We start from the raw sequence: 15,417 nt of genomic DNA, 5'->3' as shown, positions 1-15,417 counted from the left end.
CGGCGCGCAGCAGCAGGAGCAGGAGCAGCGCGGCGGCCGGGCGAGGAGCGCGGCCCATGGTGCTCAGCTGGGTCCGCAGGGCCGCGGCCGAGACCGAAGAGCGCGCGGGAAGACGTGGCACCGCGGCGGCGCTTCCGGGAAGGCGGGAGCCTGTACGCAAGCGCCCGGGGCAGGGGCGCTCTCAGCAAGTGTGCGCCTGCGCAGTCTCTGGAAGGGGCGGGGCCACGCGCCGGGGACCGGCGGAAGTACCGGGGCCGGCGGAACTACCCGGACCGGCGAGTGCGGAGGGCGGGGCGCGTGACCTGGGAAGCCGGGCGCATGCGCAGCTCACTTCTCCCGACGCTGCTGAACCCAGGCCTGCACTGTGCCGCTGGCGCTCAGACGCTTTCTTCTGGTCAGCGCCTCTCTAGAACTCAAGTCTTCTCGTTGTCCAGACCTACCGTCTATAGCAGCTAGGATAAGAGAGCGCGGAGACCCATTAATGCCTTTCTACCTTTTTACTTCCTCTTCCTCCTTTTCCTCTCCCCCTTTCTTCTTCCATCTTTCTTCTTCCCTGGAGATTGAACCCAGGGCCTTCGCTGAGTCACATCCCCCGCCCGCTCTCCATGCCCACTCCTGCCTGTTTTATTTTTCATTTTGAGGCAGGATCTAAGTCACTAAGTTGCCCAGGATGGACTTGAACTTGTGATCCTCCTGCCTCAGCCTCCTAGTGTTGGGATGACTCACCTGACAAAATCTCAGAAATAAAAAGGAAAGACATAGTGTAGGATTGCTACTCATTGAAGATTTTTTATTTTAGGAGAGGATTATTAGATGTTATTAGATTTCAGCAAAGAAATGCCCTGCCTACATATCCCTCGTGTAGATAAGACTGAAGTGCTTTTTAGCAGGTGCATTTGGCCCTGGATTCAGGACTACTGCATGTGAAAGCAGCCTGTAGGCTGTAAAATAGCACACGCACGTCACGTAGTTATCGAATGTGCACTGGCTTGTGCTAAACTTGACGAGTCATTTAGTGCACACCTTGCGGTTCCTTCCCAGCCTCTGTCCTGTTCTTCAGTGACAGAGAGAACATGGAAGTAATCACCTAGACGCATCCAGTGGAAAAACACACAGGTGGCAGACTAAGGCTCCCTTGGCCAGCTGGAATGCTGGGCTAAGATAACAAAAAAGAAATTCCTCTGGGTCAAATATTAAATCGTGCACCAAGGTTCCAAGCAAGCACTTGCACGAGTTCCAAGGAGGGCAGCCGGGACACAGCAGCTCAGGCCAGCGCCAGCAGGTGTAATCCGCAGCGCGCGGAGTGTGAGACCAGGGATGCCCAGACTGAAGAAGGGCTCGGCTCCAGCTGGGTGAATAAAGCACCGCTGGCGCTGGCACTTGCTGTGTTGTTTAGAAGGTACTCACACTAATGGCAACTGTCCCGCTGTAAAAATTAACAGAGGGTATCAACAAAACGCGGGAATGTCATGGGACAGTAATTAGGAGACTAGAATAACAGTTTACCAGAAAAGCTTCTCAAACAAGACAAAGCCACAGAATAAAGGGCGTACTGTGGAAACGTAGAAACTAACGAGGAGACTATCGACTCCAGTTCACGTGACAGCAGTCCCAGCACCTGCTGCTCTTTAACATTGCCTCTGTGCCCGTCACAGTGCCACCTACCTGTGCATCCCGTCAGCGTCACCTTGACTAATCCCTAGAGCAGCCATGCCAAAAAAAGAAGTGCTTTTTCCCATTTGACAAGGAGCAAACAGCAAGCAGCACATGGAGTTTGACTGAGATTTTTTGTCTTTTGCTGTGCTTTAGTGGCTTAAACCAACAGTGATTTATAGCTTCCTTTGACTTTGTGGGCTAGCAGGGCAGTCTTTCTGCTTCAGGGGTTTTTGCCAGGATTGACCGTGAAGCTGCGCTGGGATGGAGGGTCCTTTGAGCTGGAGATCCCAAGGTGACACCGGATGTCTGCAGCGGATGGTGAGGCATCTTCTCACTTAGAGCAGGCTGCACTATCTTCTTACTCGGCAGGCACAGGAGATTCCCCAAGACACCAAAGCAAAACACCAGGCTTCTGACTCCGAACTCCAGAGCTTTGCAGCGTCACTTTCTCCACGTCTAGTGGCCAGAGCAAGTCCCAAGATTCCCCAGAGTTCAGGGAGGTGAAGAAACAGATTCGACCTCTAGGTGGCAGGATTGCACAGTGTTGCTGCAAAGGAGGCACCCACTAGAACGGGAGGCACAATCCGCCGCAGGACCCAAGTGCACTGGCTTTGTCTGTGGCTAACCCAGGAGTTGAGCCCAGCCCCGCCCCGTTCTCAAGGCTACGTGCTTCCCACCAAATACACCACTTCTCTTCATGCTTCAGGCTTCATTTGTTCTTCGTGTTCCCCATGGAAATACTTGGCTCTAAACCTGCATCTGACTCAGAGGCATACCTCAGCTCAGCGTAAGAAATGATTTTCTGACGGTGGACGAGTTCCCCGAGGGGAATGAACAGAAGTAGCAAATGTTTCATTCTCGCAAATATTCAGGCAGAGAGGTTGAACGACCAGCCACTGGAATAGCTGCAGGAAAGATTACAGAACCAGGGACTAGACTGTGGATGACCTCGAAGTTTCCTTTCAAACTTTATATTCCACAATATATGGTAGAAGGTACTAAAAATAGAAAAGCTTGAAAAAAATTAAAGAGTGTTATTTGTCCATGTTAGTCCCGAGGTGACTTCAGTGAAGAACTTTTAAAATAAAATAAAAATGAGTATCTTAATAATTGAATTTAAAAACATGACAAAAATCAACATCTACTTATGAGAAAACCTTTTAGAGAGGCAAGAATATTAGAGAACTTCCTTAATGTTATAAAATGTCCATTAAAAACCTGGAGCAGACTTCATGATTAATGATAAACATTAAAATCTTTCCCTTTAATATTGGGAATCAGACATAAATGGCCTACTATCACAATTGCTGTCCTTAGTTGCTCCAAAAATCCTAGGTAGAAAGATAAGGCAAGAAAAAATAAGAGGATAAGGATTGGAAACATGAAAGTGGGACTGGCGCTCATTTCTGGGAGGACAGAGAAGGCAAAGGGTTAGAAGTGGCACCAAGGGCCTTTCGTGAGTTTTCACTTTAGCTTGGTTTTGTTAAACCTATTTTCTATAACTTCTTGTGCATTTTAATTTCTCAATTTTAAAAGATTGAAAAGGTGAATAATTGCAGTATGAGGACTTGGGCAGATAGAGGTAGACCAGGCTATGCTCTAAAGAAGATTATCATTGTCCTACATAACAGAAGTCAGTATTTAACAAAGTCAGTATTTACCCATGCTTCAAATATGCAGTTGATGCTGAGGAAGGAAAGCAGTGGACTCACCATGTGTAGCCTGACTAAAGGAAAAAAAAGTTGCAAACCACTTCAAGTAACCACGGAATTAGAACTGAGACCAGCCTCTCCCTGAACAGCCCAACTGAGAAAGGTGCAAACGCTGCCCTCCTAAAACCTGCCACCTTCTCCAGAACAATTGCTTTTATAGCTATCAATCATTTAAACGTCTTTCTTATGAGGAAGTAGCCTGCCTTTCATCACAGAACCCAAAACAGGCAGAAACCCCTGTTCCTTGTTCCTGATCCTGAGACAGGTGGCCGTGGGCACAGGCTGTACCAGCTTGATGCCTCTGGGTCTGGATCTTGAGGAAGACAGGAGGTCGTCAGAGGTGAGTGACAGCATGGAGGTCCATGGCTGTGAGAGTCAGTGCCACCGACACCCTGTGGTCCGCTTTTGCTGGTGAACCTGTTTTCTCACCTTTCTCTACTCCTGCGCTTCTCTGAGTCCATCTCCATTCTTCCACTGATTCCATGATGTTTGAGCTTTTTAGAAATTGAAATGAAACACACTGCATGTTGTCCATTACCCAAGAGTAGGTACAAAGTTATGGAATTTGTCCAAAACATGAAGCAGAGACAGAAAAGAAGGACTCACTGAAACCTGTTCAGGTGATTCTAGGAGAAACTAAGCCATTCTGTGATCTCACCACTTGGGAGGCAGACTGTCAGCAGATTAACTGCCTGTATTTCAGAAGCCAGGACCATGAGGTCCTTTGAGACAGTTTCTCCCCAACTTTTCATGTTGGTAACATGTCTGAATACAAAAAACTTTTATCTCTGTCTCCCACAAAGTCTCAGGATATGGGCAAAATGTAGACAACTTTCCTGCCAGGGCCTCTAGTCCAACTGCCAATGGAGTTCTTGTTCCTAACTGAAAACCCCTGAGCCTGGCCTTTACTGTCTGCGTTCTTGTCAGCATTACGGTCTTCTGAGCTCCAACAGAATCACCCATCAGGCTTGGCTTATTGCATTCTAAGTCTTCTCTCACTGGCATCTCCAAACCTTCTCAAACTCCTCTGACAAACCAGTTCCAAAGGCTTCCACATGGTCTATATCCCACACCATATAGAAAAATTAACTCAAACAGATCCGAGACCTAATTGTAAATCTTAAATCTACAAAACATCTAGAAGAAACTATAGGACAGAATCTTCATGATTTGGTAAGGTTAAAGGCTTCCTAGATTGCAGTCCAAAAGCACAATCTGTAATAAAAGAACAAAATGATAAATTAGACTTTACAAAAAATTTCTAAATTGCTCTTTAAAAGACTCTATTAAGAGAATGAAAGACAAGCCCTAAACTGGGACAAAAATCCTTGAAAAGCATACACTGATAAAATGCCCATCCAGAATCCATAAAGAACTCTCAAAAATGAACAATAGAAAACATTGTTTTAAGAAGCAAGAAAATGAACAGAAGTGTCACCAAAGATGACATAGTTGTTAAGAAGAGTATGAAATGATACTCAACATTATCAGTCAGTAGAGAACTCTAAATTAAAGCTAAGCAGATGAGTAGCTAAGCTGAAAATGACTGATCACACATGCGTTGGTGGAGGTCACACTCATGACTGTCATACACTGCTGGTAGGAACATTGGGAAACAGTTTCATAGTTTCTAAAAATTTATATACATACCTATGATTTAGTCATCCCACTTCTAAGTATTTACTAGAGTGAAAAGAAAGAGTATGTCTATACAAAAACTTACCCACAAGTTTGTAGTAGCTGTACTTATAACAGCCCCAAACTGGAGACAACCCATCCATCCTTCCAACAGTGCCTGGATAAACAGACTGTGACATTTCCACACAATGGAATGCATTTGGAAATGAAAAAGAATGAAGTGGTAGTATGAGAAATCACTTGGGCGAATCTCTAGCTAATTGTGCAGAGCAAAAGCACTGGACAGAAAAGCATACCTCCTACATAATTCCCATTATATGAAACTGCAGGGAATGCAAATTAAAGTGTGGTGGCAGGAAGCAGATCAGTAGCTGCTGGAAACTGGTGGGAAAGATTACAAAGAGTGTGAGCGGGGTTTTGGTGGCGATGAAAACTTTCATCGTCTCCTGGTAAATGGACCCAGCAGTGTGGTCTTGGGCAAGTCACTGAATCTCCTTGCACCTTGATTTTGGTGAAGATGCCCACGCATATATATGTGTACATACATATGATCCTTTACCAGCAGGGGGCAGAACCAGGCTGTTCACTTGGGTTCCCATTGGTTTTTTGACTCCTGGGAACCTCCATCTTGCTCTTTTCCTTCACTTCCTTCCAAGCCTCTCTCACAAGATCACACTTCTCTCCAAAAAACTCCACTAGATTTTAATTCCATTATTCTGAAATGCCCTTCCACACCTCATCTGCTGGAAATGGACTACAGAATCACCTTCCACCAAGGAGCCCCTGTGAGAATTCTGACTCTTCTCGCTGTGCTGACTCAGTTGGGTGTCATGGCAGCCCTAAGGCCCTTGTGGCCTTATTTCCTGAGGTGCAGTCCTTGTTTGGACACCCTTCAGCAGGCAGGTAGAACTGTGACTCTGATCCTGCACTTTCTACATGCACATCCCATTCTCTGGTTTCTCTTCAGACCATATAAATCTTTCACCTTTTTACATGCACATCCTGTTTTGTTACTTGGACCCGGAGTGCTGCGAATTTCCCTACATTACTTTTGAATGTATGCAATCCCATATTACTTCAATAAATTCACTAAAATTGGTCCTGACTTCCCTTTAACAAAGTCAACAGGAAAGTCCATTTGGGTCCCCTGGAGCTCTTCCTACGCACTCCGAGGAGCTCTACATAGTCACAGTGTGCAGGTGGCCTTGACCTTCACACTTGCTGGTAAGCAGCTAGTGTGTTCATTGTCAAACCTGCAGGTTCTTCATGCCCCAGGCCTTCCTACCCACTGTGGCCAGGCCCAGGCTCCCTGGACAGCCATGCAACTAGTTCTCTCTAAGGCTTTGCCCTGGAGAGGAACATAGTCCATCAAGGGACCACAGGCTTCTCAGCCTTCTGTCAGCCTTACGAGTGCATGCCCTCCTCCAGCACTAGCCACAGTGACCTGAACTTCCTCCCTCTTCACCTCCCCTGCCATCTTCTCCTCCCGCAGCATCTCTCTTCGAATGACTTAGAAACAGTATTAGCCTCCTTCCCTGATGGCAGAGGTGGGAAAAGACATCCTAAAAGCACTCCTTTTTTCTGTTATTAACCAAGTTAGTTTCAGTAGTCTAGAGGAAAACTTAAGGGCAGTTGGTCTAGAGAATCACAAGATACTAGAGTTTAAGACACCAGGGAGATCTTCTGGCCCGTTCCTGCTCTTGCCACTCCATCCTCGAGTGGAGGAAGGAGGTCACCTATGTCCACACCAGTCAGCATGCAGACAGCCTGCAGGCTGCAAGGGGCTGTGAATCTGTCTTGGTGCTAGATGCAGCCTGGGGACAGCAGCAGGGCGGGGGACGCTCACCCTTGCATTCACTGTGCTTGTTTACCAGGGAAGAAGCCCCGATGTTTGTATAGTTTAACATTAATGTTTAAAAATAACTGTCAAATACCGAGTGCTTGCTAAGGTTCATGTCACTAGGCAATCATATGGATGCCACCTTAAAGAAAAGGTCAATTTTATCTTTGAAATTTCACAAAGGAAATGAGAACTACTACTGAAGGTTTGTAATAGATCATTTATTGATATATTAGACAGTTTCATTACAGGGACTTTGACACATCTTTCAGCACACCCTCAGCTTGAGATGGATGGGCACTGCGGAGGGCCAGTCAGCAGCACCAACACACAAGGAGGAGCTCTGGGGCTCGGCATGTGCACAGCAGCCCCTGCACAAAGCTCCATGGGAATCTACAAGGGTTGGTTGGTTTTGTTAAGGCTTTGGAATGTCTAGAAATTAAACCAAAGTACCAGGCTTTAAACATTAGACTCACATTCTGGATTATATTTTAATAAACAGTCTAGAGAATCCTAAGTGGATAGATCACTGAAACTATACTTCACAGCTAACTTATATAGTGACTCTAGGATTCCAAAACAAAAAGCTAACCTCTGATCTAAAAAGCATATTTGAATCTAAAATATGCTTTTGAAAAGCATTCTTGTGAAGTTCACTGATGTGGACAAAATCGCTTATTTATGCATAAACCATGACAAGGTATGTTGGCCATTGTACTAGTGTGGAACAAGCCTAATTCAGCTAATGCATTGTCAAGCAGTGATGGAGAAGGGGCTGCCCGGTGCCTGCCAAAGGAGGCTGGTGGGCAGGTCATGCTGAGATGCAGGCAGGGGTGGCAGGAGAGCTCCTGACTTGACTCTGCTTCTGTTCGATGGACCAGCCACCCTGACAAAGTGGTACCCCATGCGTGAGCTAATCACTACAAATGCACCCAGCTCTCCTGCAGATAAATCAGCCTTCCAAGTCTTGGCTCCTATGCAAAATGATTCCATGCAGAGTTTTCTGGTCCCCATGGCCGAGTAGCTTTAACTGGTATTGACAATAGCTCGAAAAATACTTAAAATGTGCCGTGTGTGTGTGTGTGTGTGTGTGTGTGTGTGTGTGTGTGTGTGTGATGAGCTGCTGGAAGCAATGGTTGTATGATTCTTTAATGTTGGAAGCTATTTCTTTACCTATAATCGGATCTTCTTGGGAAGGACTGCTAACAACTGAGTGGTTCTGAAAACCAGATGGGTGTCCACACCGAGCCAACTTCTCGAGCTGTACATCTTCATCACTTTATGTGGTTTTCTTCTCATTCTCTCCCTATCCTGCAAGGTACAGAGACCGTTAGTGCTTGTGTTGTGTCTCTTGCCAAGAGTCCTGAAGGACACATGTCCAGTTGGCTCCGCGGTTCTTGGCACATTTCTACTACTTACACAGCTGCTTGCTAGAGCACAGGGATCCACCAAGGTGATGCTGCCCTCAAGAGGCACCTGGTCAGGTCTAGGACCATTTTGCTTATCACACTGAGGAGCAAGGTGCTGCTGCCACCTGGGCAGGGGGGAGGTTGTTAAATACACTACAATGCACAGGACAGATCTCCTCACCTCAGCAAAAGTCAGCCAGCTGCAGCTGTCAGTGGTACGAGGTTAAGAACTTGCCCTAATAGAACCACAAAAATAAGCACTTTTTAACTATCATTAATGTTTTTGTTGGGATTTGGATACATTTCTAGGAAATGTTCCTATAGAATTGGCGTGATATGCAGAGCTTATGTGGCAGGATGTTTTACTTTGCAAATGGGTTTAGGAATCAGGGTTTATAGAACTTGTGGGACTCTCAAGGAGACACTGGGATCTTTCAGTTGGACTTTGTGCACATCATTTATGAACTGAGATTTTGAAGCTTCTGAGGTTTCTAGAAATAAATTTAAATTAGCTACCTTTTATCCAGTGATGTCTATCTGTGCTGGGCACAGAGGCACTTTGATACACTGTGCCACTTCATTCTCACCAGAACCTTGCAAAACAAATAATACTGGTTCCATTTTACAGGTGTGGGAACAGATGCTCGAGATGGGGAGCTATTTTCTTAGGGTTGCTCTCTTGTAAATGGTAAGCCCAGGGTGTAAGGCCAAGCCTGTCAGACTCAAAGCCTTTGCTCTTCTGTCTGCATGGTTCCATCCCTAGGAACAGCTAAACTTTTCAACCATGGAACAAGTGCACCTTGGCTACAAGAGAGGAGAAATACATGGGAAGAAAATGAGAATATCTGCGTCTAATTTAGCAAGTGTGCTAAGTTTCTGCTTACTTCTTTGGATTTCTTCAGTGTTTAAAGTGTTCTACAGATTGTTTCAATAAATCTCGCATTACCCGGGTAACTCAGGCAAAGGAGAAACCAGGTGTTTCTTGGATTACGCAGATCCCTGAAAGGGAAATAACAATTTGTGTCCCCTAACATCTTCAGGCCACAGTTCCAGCCTGAGAAGCATCTGTGCAGAGCCCGTGTAGCCCACTGCTCTGGCAGATCCCATGGAGTTCTCTCAAGAAAAATTGGGAAGAGCATTTTGGTCCTATGAATTACATGATGTTCAAATTCACGTTAGTTAACTTTGATTTCCACACAGGGCCTGTGGAACCAGGGACCAGAGACTGAGGAAAGTCTCCTTCCGAGTCCGGGCTCCTCCCTGTGGCTCCAGCTGGGTGACCACTCAGAATGGGGCACGTAGAGGGGTGTGTGGGACTTCGCGCACACCGGTGCTGGCATGTGAACAACGCCTGTATCTGGAGAGCTGGAGGAGTTCAGCCACGCTAGGTGGTGCCCACAGCATAACAAGAGACAGTGCCACAGGCCGGGCACTCTGCTGGGAGGATCCTGCTTCTGCTCCACCAGATGAAGCCACGTACAGCAGCTTAGGGGTTGGTTTTGAAATTTTGCAATCCCAAAGAATGTCAAAGCCATTTCCTTTTTAGGCACTGTACAGATGACCAGTGACATCCTTCAAATGACATCTTGTGATCTAAATGTGTGTTTTGTTTGTTGTACAGAAAATTACTGGTGTCCACAACTCCAGTCATTGTGTTTGCTGTGTGACCTCCAAACTGCAAAGGTTCTATTCTTTCAGAGAACTTTTTTCTTGTAATTTTACCTCTAAAACCTAATTTTCCTGAGCTCTTTTCAAGTAGGCCTATAGAATCCCAGGGTTGTTTCAGAAGTAGAGAGGCAGCACCTTGTCTCCATGTCCTCAGCTGTGGCTACAGCAGCCTTCCAGAATGGGCGGGACGCAGAGGCTCTGCACAGCCGTGGAGGTCTGGATTTTTGTAGGTCCCTTCAATGAACTATACAGACATGGGGGAAAGCCATTCTGAAAGGCTCTAGGTCATGATTTCTTCAAAGCCAGACAGCTGCTTCATCTGCTCAATTTGCATGGAATGCCTTCGGAGGAGCTTCTTTGTACTTCTCAGATCCACTCTCTTTGGTGAACTTGGAGCAACGGGAACCATAGATTTAAAGCCACTAGTGAGTGGGGAAGAAGGTTTGCCACTAGGTCTAATGTCTGGGATCGGGGGGTTCAGATTCACATTTAAAGGTGGAAGGAAGCCCGGCCTGGTGTGAGCAATGCGGTCTAGGAGCAGAGTTCCAGAACCTCGTCTTTCTAGAAGGTGCAGCGGGCGGCGCCCCGAGCTCGGGGAGGTACTGGGCACAGCCTCCAGAGACTCGCGGGAGCCCTGGAAGAGGGACAGGAGGGAGCCGTTGAGCTTCTTTCTATCTGAGTGGCCTTGGCCTGACTCAAGGGGAGTGGGGTTGGCTGGGTCAGGCCCTGGCTCTAAGTCTAGGTCGTACAGGTCGTTTTCTAGTTGTTTGAGGGATGCTGGCTCTTTGAGAGAGGAGGGTCCCGACACATTCACGTTACCCCTCTCTTGGTCAACAGGGAGGGTTCCTCTCCAGACCAGGCGAGGGTGGGCAGTGGGGCCTTTCCAGGAGGCTGGTGCTGAGGGTGCTGCAGCCTTCAGAATCTGCTCTGTGACGGTAGGGAAGAGGTCTTTGCCATCGATGCTGTTAGTTCTGGACAAGAGCCCCCTCTTCGGAAAGGACACGTCACCTGGGCTCCTTGTGACCTCGCTGTCTGTGCTGACACCCTGTGCTTTGTCCTGACTCATGGAGGCAGATAGCACAGAGGGCGCAATCAGGCCCCAAGGCTCAGACTGCAGCCTCTTCAGTTGAGGCAAACGGGCCCTCCTGAGGCTACCAACTTTCCTAGTGGGTGACCCAGACTCAGTAAGAACCTTTGTGGCATTACTGCCACTTGGATGTCCTGTTTGGAGGCTGAAGAAGTCATCTTCGTTCTCACTGGGTGCAGCCTTCAGCTCAGTGTTGGAGGGGGAGGCACACAGGGGAGGTGACTGTCTCCCATCCACTTTGGGTGAAGGAGGGACGTTGAGATACTGTTTGGTGGTTTTGGTGCCTGAAGAGGACTTATCTGTTGTTATGATAATCACTTCCTTCCCTTTGGCTTTGCAGGCTTCTAGGAGATGTCTCAATGCATCCTTATCATCTGCGTTTATTGCATAAACCAGAGCGGAGGCCCCGGTTCGATCCTCGAGGCTAGGGTCTGCTCCGTTCTCCAGCAACAGGGAGACCACTTCTCCCCCAGCTCTCCGGATACAGGCATGGATGAGTGCAGTCTTGCCAGACTTATCCTGGATGTTGGGGTCTGCCCTGTTGTCCAGCAGGTACTTCACCATCTTGGACTTGCTGATGCTCTGCTGGTCCACGTGTTTTGTGATGCATGCCACCATCAGTGCAGTTTCACCTTTGTCATTGCTCTCATTGATGTAAGCACCACCTTCTAGCAGCAGCCTGGTCAGCCGGAGCCGCCCCAGCCACACAGCCTTCAGCAGGGAGTTTCCGTCAGTCCTCAATTCGGTGTCGTCATCCATCATGTTGGCTGCAGCAGAGAGTCTCTGAGCCAGAGAGGCGATCAGACCTAGCAAAGGAAGAAGCAGGGAATGTTATGCATTCTCACACCTGTCTGTCAGCACGACTGCTGCAGGGCCTGGTGCAGTCAGAGCCCATTCCTAAGTTACGTGAGTCATCTATCACCTGAGTCTCCTCATCTGAGAGTGTGTGTGTGTGTGTGTGTGTGTGTGTGTGTGTGTGTGTGTGTGTTGGGAGTGCTTGGTAGTTGCTTACCTCATAGAACCATTGTGCTTTTTTTTTTTTTTTTGGTGCCAGCAAGTGAACTCAGGACCTTGCACTTGCCAGGCAGGTGCTGTGCTGCTGAGCTATATCCCTGGCCCTCACAGAATGATTGAGAAGATTTCACGAGATGGTATAAAACACTTAACGTCTCTCACTGTAATACTTTTCAATTCTTGGCAGTCCTAGCTAGGACTGAGTTCAACTCTTATGCATCCATAAATTTCCTGACCTCCAAGCACTGCAAACCTGAAACAGGACCTTCAAGGACTAACTCCTGATAGAGAATGTCCGCTGAAAAGGCATTTCTTTCCAACCCAGCCTTCCTCCTGGCCTCACCTTTCCAACATCATCTCCTGCATCTCCAAGCCTCACATTCTACCTACTTTGAAATCAATCTTATTATTTCTCAAAGGTGCTGCTTTTCCCCCCATTGGGTTCTTACCGAGTCTGGGTCACCCACTAGGAAAGTTGGTAGCCTGTTTCTAACTATAAGGTCTTCCTGCTCTTCTTTAATTATTCATCATCCTTCAAACTGCAGCTCAAGTGTTACTTCCCTTGTAATCAAGAGGAGAATCACTCAAGATCCAAGAAGGAGACTGAGTAAAATTACAGCAACTCATACCCAGAATATACAAAGAGCACCTACAAATCACTTCCTTCAAAAGAGGATGCACAGATGACCAAAAGACATATAAAAAGGTACTCGGCCTCATTACTACTCAAAGAAAATCAGATTAAAGTATAGGATGCCACTACATTCTCTCCAGGATGACTAGACTTAGATGGAATGACAGTATGAAGGATATGAAGTTAGGAGACAGCAATAACCTCCTGGAAGTATGAATTGGACCTAAACAGAACCAAAGGCCCAGTAACTTCACTCCCAGCTTTGTACCTGTGGTTGCTTGTAAAACATGGCCTCAAAGTCTTCCCTCACCAGGATATATATGTATGAGTTGGTCCTGCCACTTGCTTTGATTAGTATAATTAGGCAAAAGTAATTTTGTGTGACTTTAGGGGCAAAGTTTTGGAAGGCCTTGCAGCTTTCAGCTTGATCCATAGCATTCATCTGCAGTGTCAGAACGCCTGGGCTGTTCCCCAAGTCCAGCTTGCTGTTGGAATGCAGGAAGACTATCTAAGACTGTCCAGCCCTAACCAGCCCCCAGATGACCTCTGCCGAGTGAACCAAGTGAGGCCAGCAGGAGAATCACCCAGAACCTGGCCTGGATTGCAGGAATAGAAGGAAATAAACAGCTCTCAATATAAACCACTCATGGTATAGGTGTGTGTAGGGGGGTACCTCACAGCAACAGACCACTAATAAGCAGGTATAGCAGAAGACATAGGTAGCACCATTCACAAAAGACAAAAGCTGGGGGAGACCTGTGTCCCGCTCCTGTGAGCCTTAATGCTTTCCAGCTTCTCTACTGGAGAACTGATCTTGTTCACCACCTGAGTTGGACCCTCCAAGGAAAGCTGACCTACAAAGATAGGCCTTTTCTCCCTTAATAAAGTAGAATAAAGAAAAAGATGGAAGAAAAGAGGAAGAGGAGAGAAGGAATGTGGGAAGGAGGAGGGATGGGTACTCAGACTCCCCTTTACGCCATGCAGGGTGCACATCACCCATCTCTCACCACCTCAAAGTAAAGAGAGGGAGGAGACGAAGGAGAGAGAAGGGTGGTGTCTCTGGGAAACTGATTCTAGCCCTCTGCTTAAAATCAGCTTCCTTAGTCCTAATCTGTCCCTAGTTATCCCCCAGCCCCCAGGGAGGGTACAGGGTGAGGACGGGGCATCCTAGCTCTTCTCTGTGGCTGTCGGGCGCACCCCAGGCATGGCCTTCCACATGCCCAGTGCTGCTTCACAGACTGTCTGTCACGGTCTTCTCACTGTGCCTCTCATCTGGAACCCCTTAAACAATGACAGTGCATGGCACAGGGTCAGGCCCTGACCTCGCTCTGGCCACCCGGTTAAAGCACGTTGCTTGGGTTACCATTAGCAGCAGGCATGCTGCATTCAGCTTCCACTTTCCATGTCATTATTTTACAAGGCTTCATTGTACCTGGCAGGTAACAGCAGCCTTATGAATTACACAAATGTAGGCAGCATCCCTGAATAGCAAGCCTCGCCTACTTCCTTCTCTGTCTGTGGGGGCCACTTGCTTTGCTTTCTTCCCAAGTGGGCTTAGCAAAAGCCAAACCTCTCCACAGGCCCAGGGTCTGGTCATTGCTGCCTGTGCAGAGGTCCCCACCTAGCTTCTGTCGCCTGGCCTGCCTTCTCGAGCAGCTACAGGGAGAGAACCAGCCAGGCAGAGCTGGGGAGCAGAGGCTCACCGGTGGAGGCGGCAGGTGGGGAGGAGACTCTGGCAAACCCTTTTCTCTCTGCAGTAGCTTGTACGCGCTCCACAGACTGACCCACTGCGCCCTGATCCTGAATCACAACCAGCTTTGCAAGCTCCCTCGTGTCTGCCCTCCCTCCTTCCTTGCCACACGTTTTGTTCTTGTCATTCTTACCCAGCGTTTTATAGCCCAATGAAGTGCTAACGTGTTTGTTTTCGCCTCGGCTTGCTGGGGCACATCCTCCCCTCCGCAGGCTGGAGTATAAGAACGTGGTCAGAACGTGCTGGCCGTATAGACGTGGGCAAATTTCTCAGCCTCCCTTGTTCCAGTTTCCCGATCTGCGAAATGGGAATGATAATAGTGTACAAGCAGTATACTCACAGCGTCCTATAAGAATTACGCACCATCTGCGGAGCGTTTAGCACAGGGTCCTACCCCAGAGTAGGCACTTTATGAATGAATCCTAGATGGCTGGGCGAATTTGGACACATCTTCCAACACCCAGGCCACACCGTCCAGTGGCGGCGTTCGCAGGAGCTGGGGATATCGACGGATCGTTATACTCCGCCTCTTCCTTCTGCAGTAGGAAGCAGTTAGCACATCAGAAGCTGGACTCCAGGGCTGCTGCAGGAGTCGGTTCTCACAGGCCGGGCGCTGTCCGCGGTGCTGATGGGGCCAGGCCGGCCGAGGAGGGGTCGCCGCGGAGAGGTCTGCGGGGCGGGGCAAGCTCTCCTCAGACCGCCGCCCAGACCTGCCCGGGTGCACGCTTCACAGTCTTGTGCAGGTCGTCAGGATCGTAAGCTGCCGCCGCCCACCCCGGATTTCCGCAAATATCGGACCGGTCCCTTCCAGTCGCGGGAGCTCCCAGCCGCCTGTCCCCAGCCCCGCTGAACCAGTTCCCACGGAGACTCCCCGGCGCGTCCACGCCAGCCACAGAATCCTCGCGCCTCCCCCGTTTCCGCACGCAGCCGCCCCCCAAGCCCGCCCGCCACCTCGCCTCTCCGAGCCGGACCCCCTCCTCCGCAAGCGCCGGTCCCGGGGCTCGGAGCC

The 15,417-nt window shown here is 48.4% G+C and overlaps 2 protein-coding genes across 3 annotated transcripts in view; both read right to left on the bottom strand.

Annotated features, from left to right (window-relative positions):
- Positions 1 to 195, bottom strand: part of Tmed3 (transmembrane p24 trafficking protein 3) — a gene marked incomplete in the record, with an annotated part of 7,987 nt that extends 7,792 nt beyond the window's left edge. The window contains 1 exon segment of the mRNA XM_013507693.1: positions 1 to 195. Within this exon segment, the coding sequence (XP_013363147.1) occupies positions 1 to 58 (58 nt within the window).
- Positions 196 to 7,053: 6,858 nt separating this feature from the next.
- Positions 7,054 to 15,376, bottom strand: Ankrd34c (ankyrin repeat domain 34C). 2 transcript variants are annotated; one of them, XM_005410382.1, is made up of 2 exons: positions 14,749 to 15,376; positions 7,054 to 11,816 (listed from the first exon to the last, which is right to left on the bottom strand). In XM_005410382.1, exon 2 carries the CDS (start codon positions 11,770 to 11,772, stop codon positions 10,204 to 10,206), a length of 1,569 nt encoding a protein of 522 aa, XP_005410439.1. In that variant the 5' UTR covers positions 11,773 to 11,816; positions 14,749 to 15,376; the 3' UTR covers positions 7,054 to 10,203. The 2 variants fall into 2 exon arrangements, with proteins under 2 accessions (XP_005410439.1, XP_005410440.1); XM_005410383.1 differs by lacking the exon at positions 14,749 to 15,376 and adding an exon at positions 14,542 to 14,673.
- Between the last annotated feature and the right edge of the window lie 41 nt (positions 15,377 to 15,417).

This window comes from Chinchilla lanigera, unplaced genomic scaffold, assembly GCF_000276665.1.
Source record: "Chinchilla lanigera isolate Chin_1 unplaced genomic scaffold, ChiLan1.0 scaffold00132, whole genome shotgun sequence".
NCBI lineage: Eukaryota > Metazoa > Chordata > Mammalia > Rodentia > Chinchillidae > Chinchilla > Chinchilla lanigera.
The sequence above is the reverse complement of the archived record's forward strand: the minus strand, read 5'-3'. Positions and strand labels throughout refer to the sequence as shown.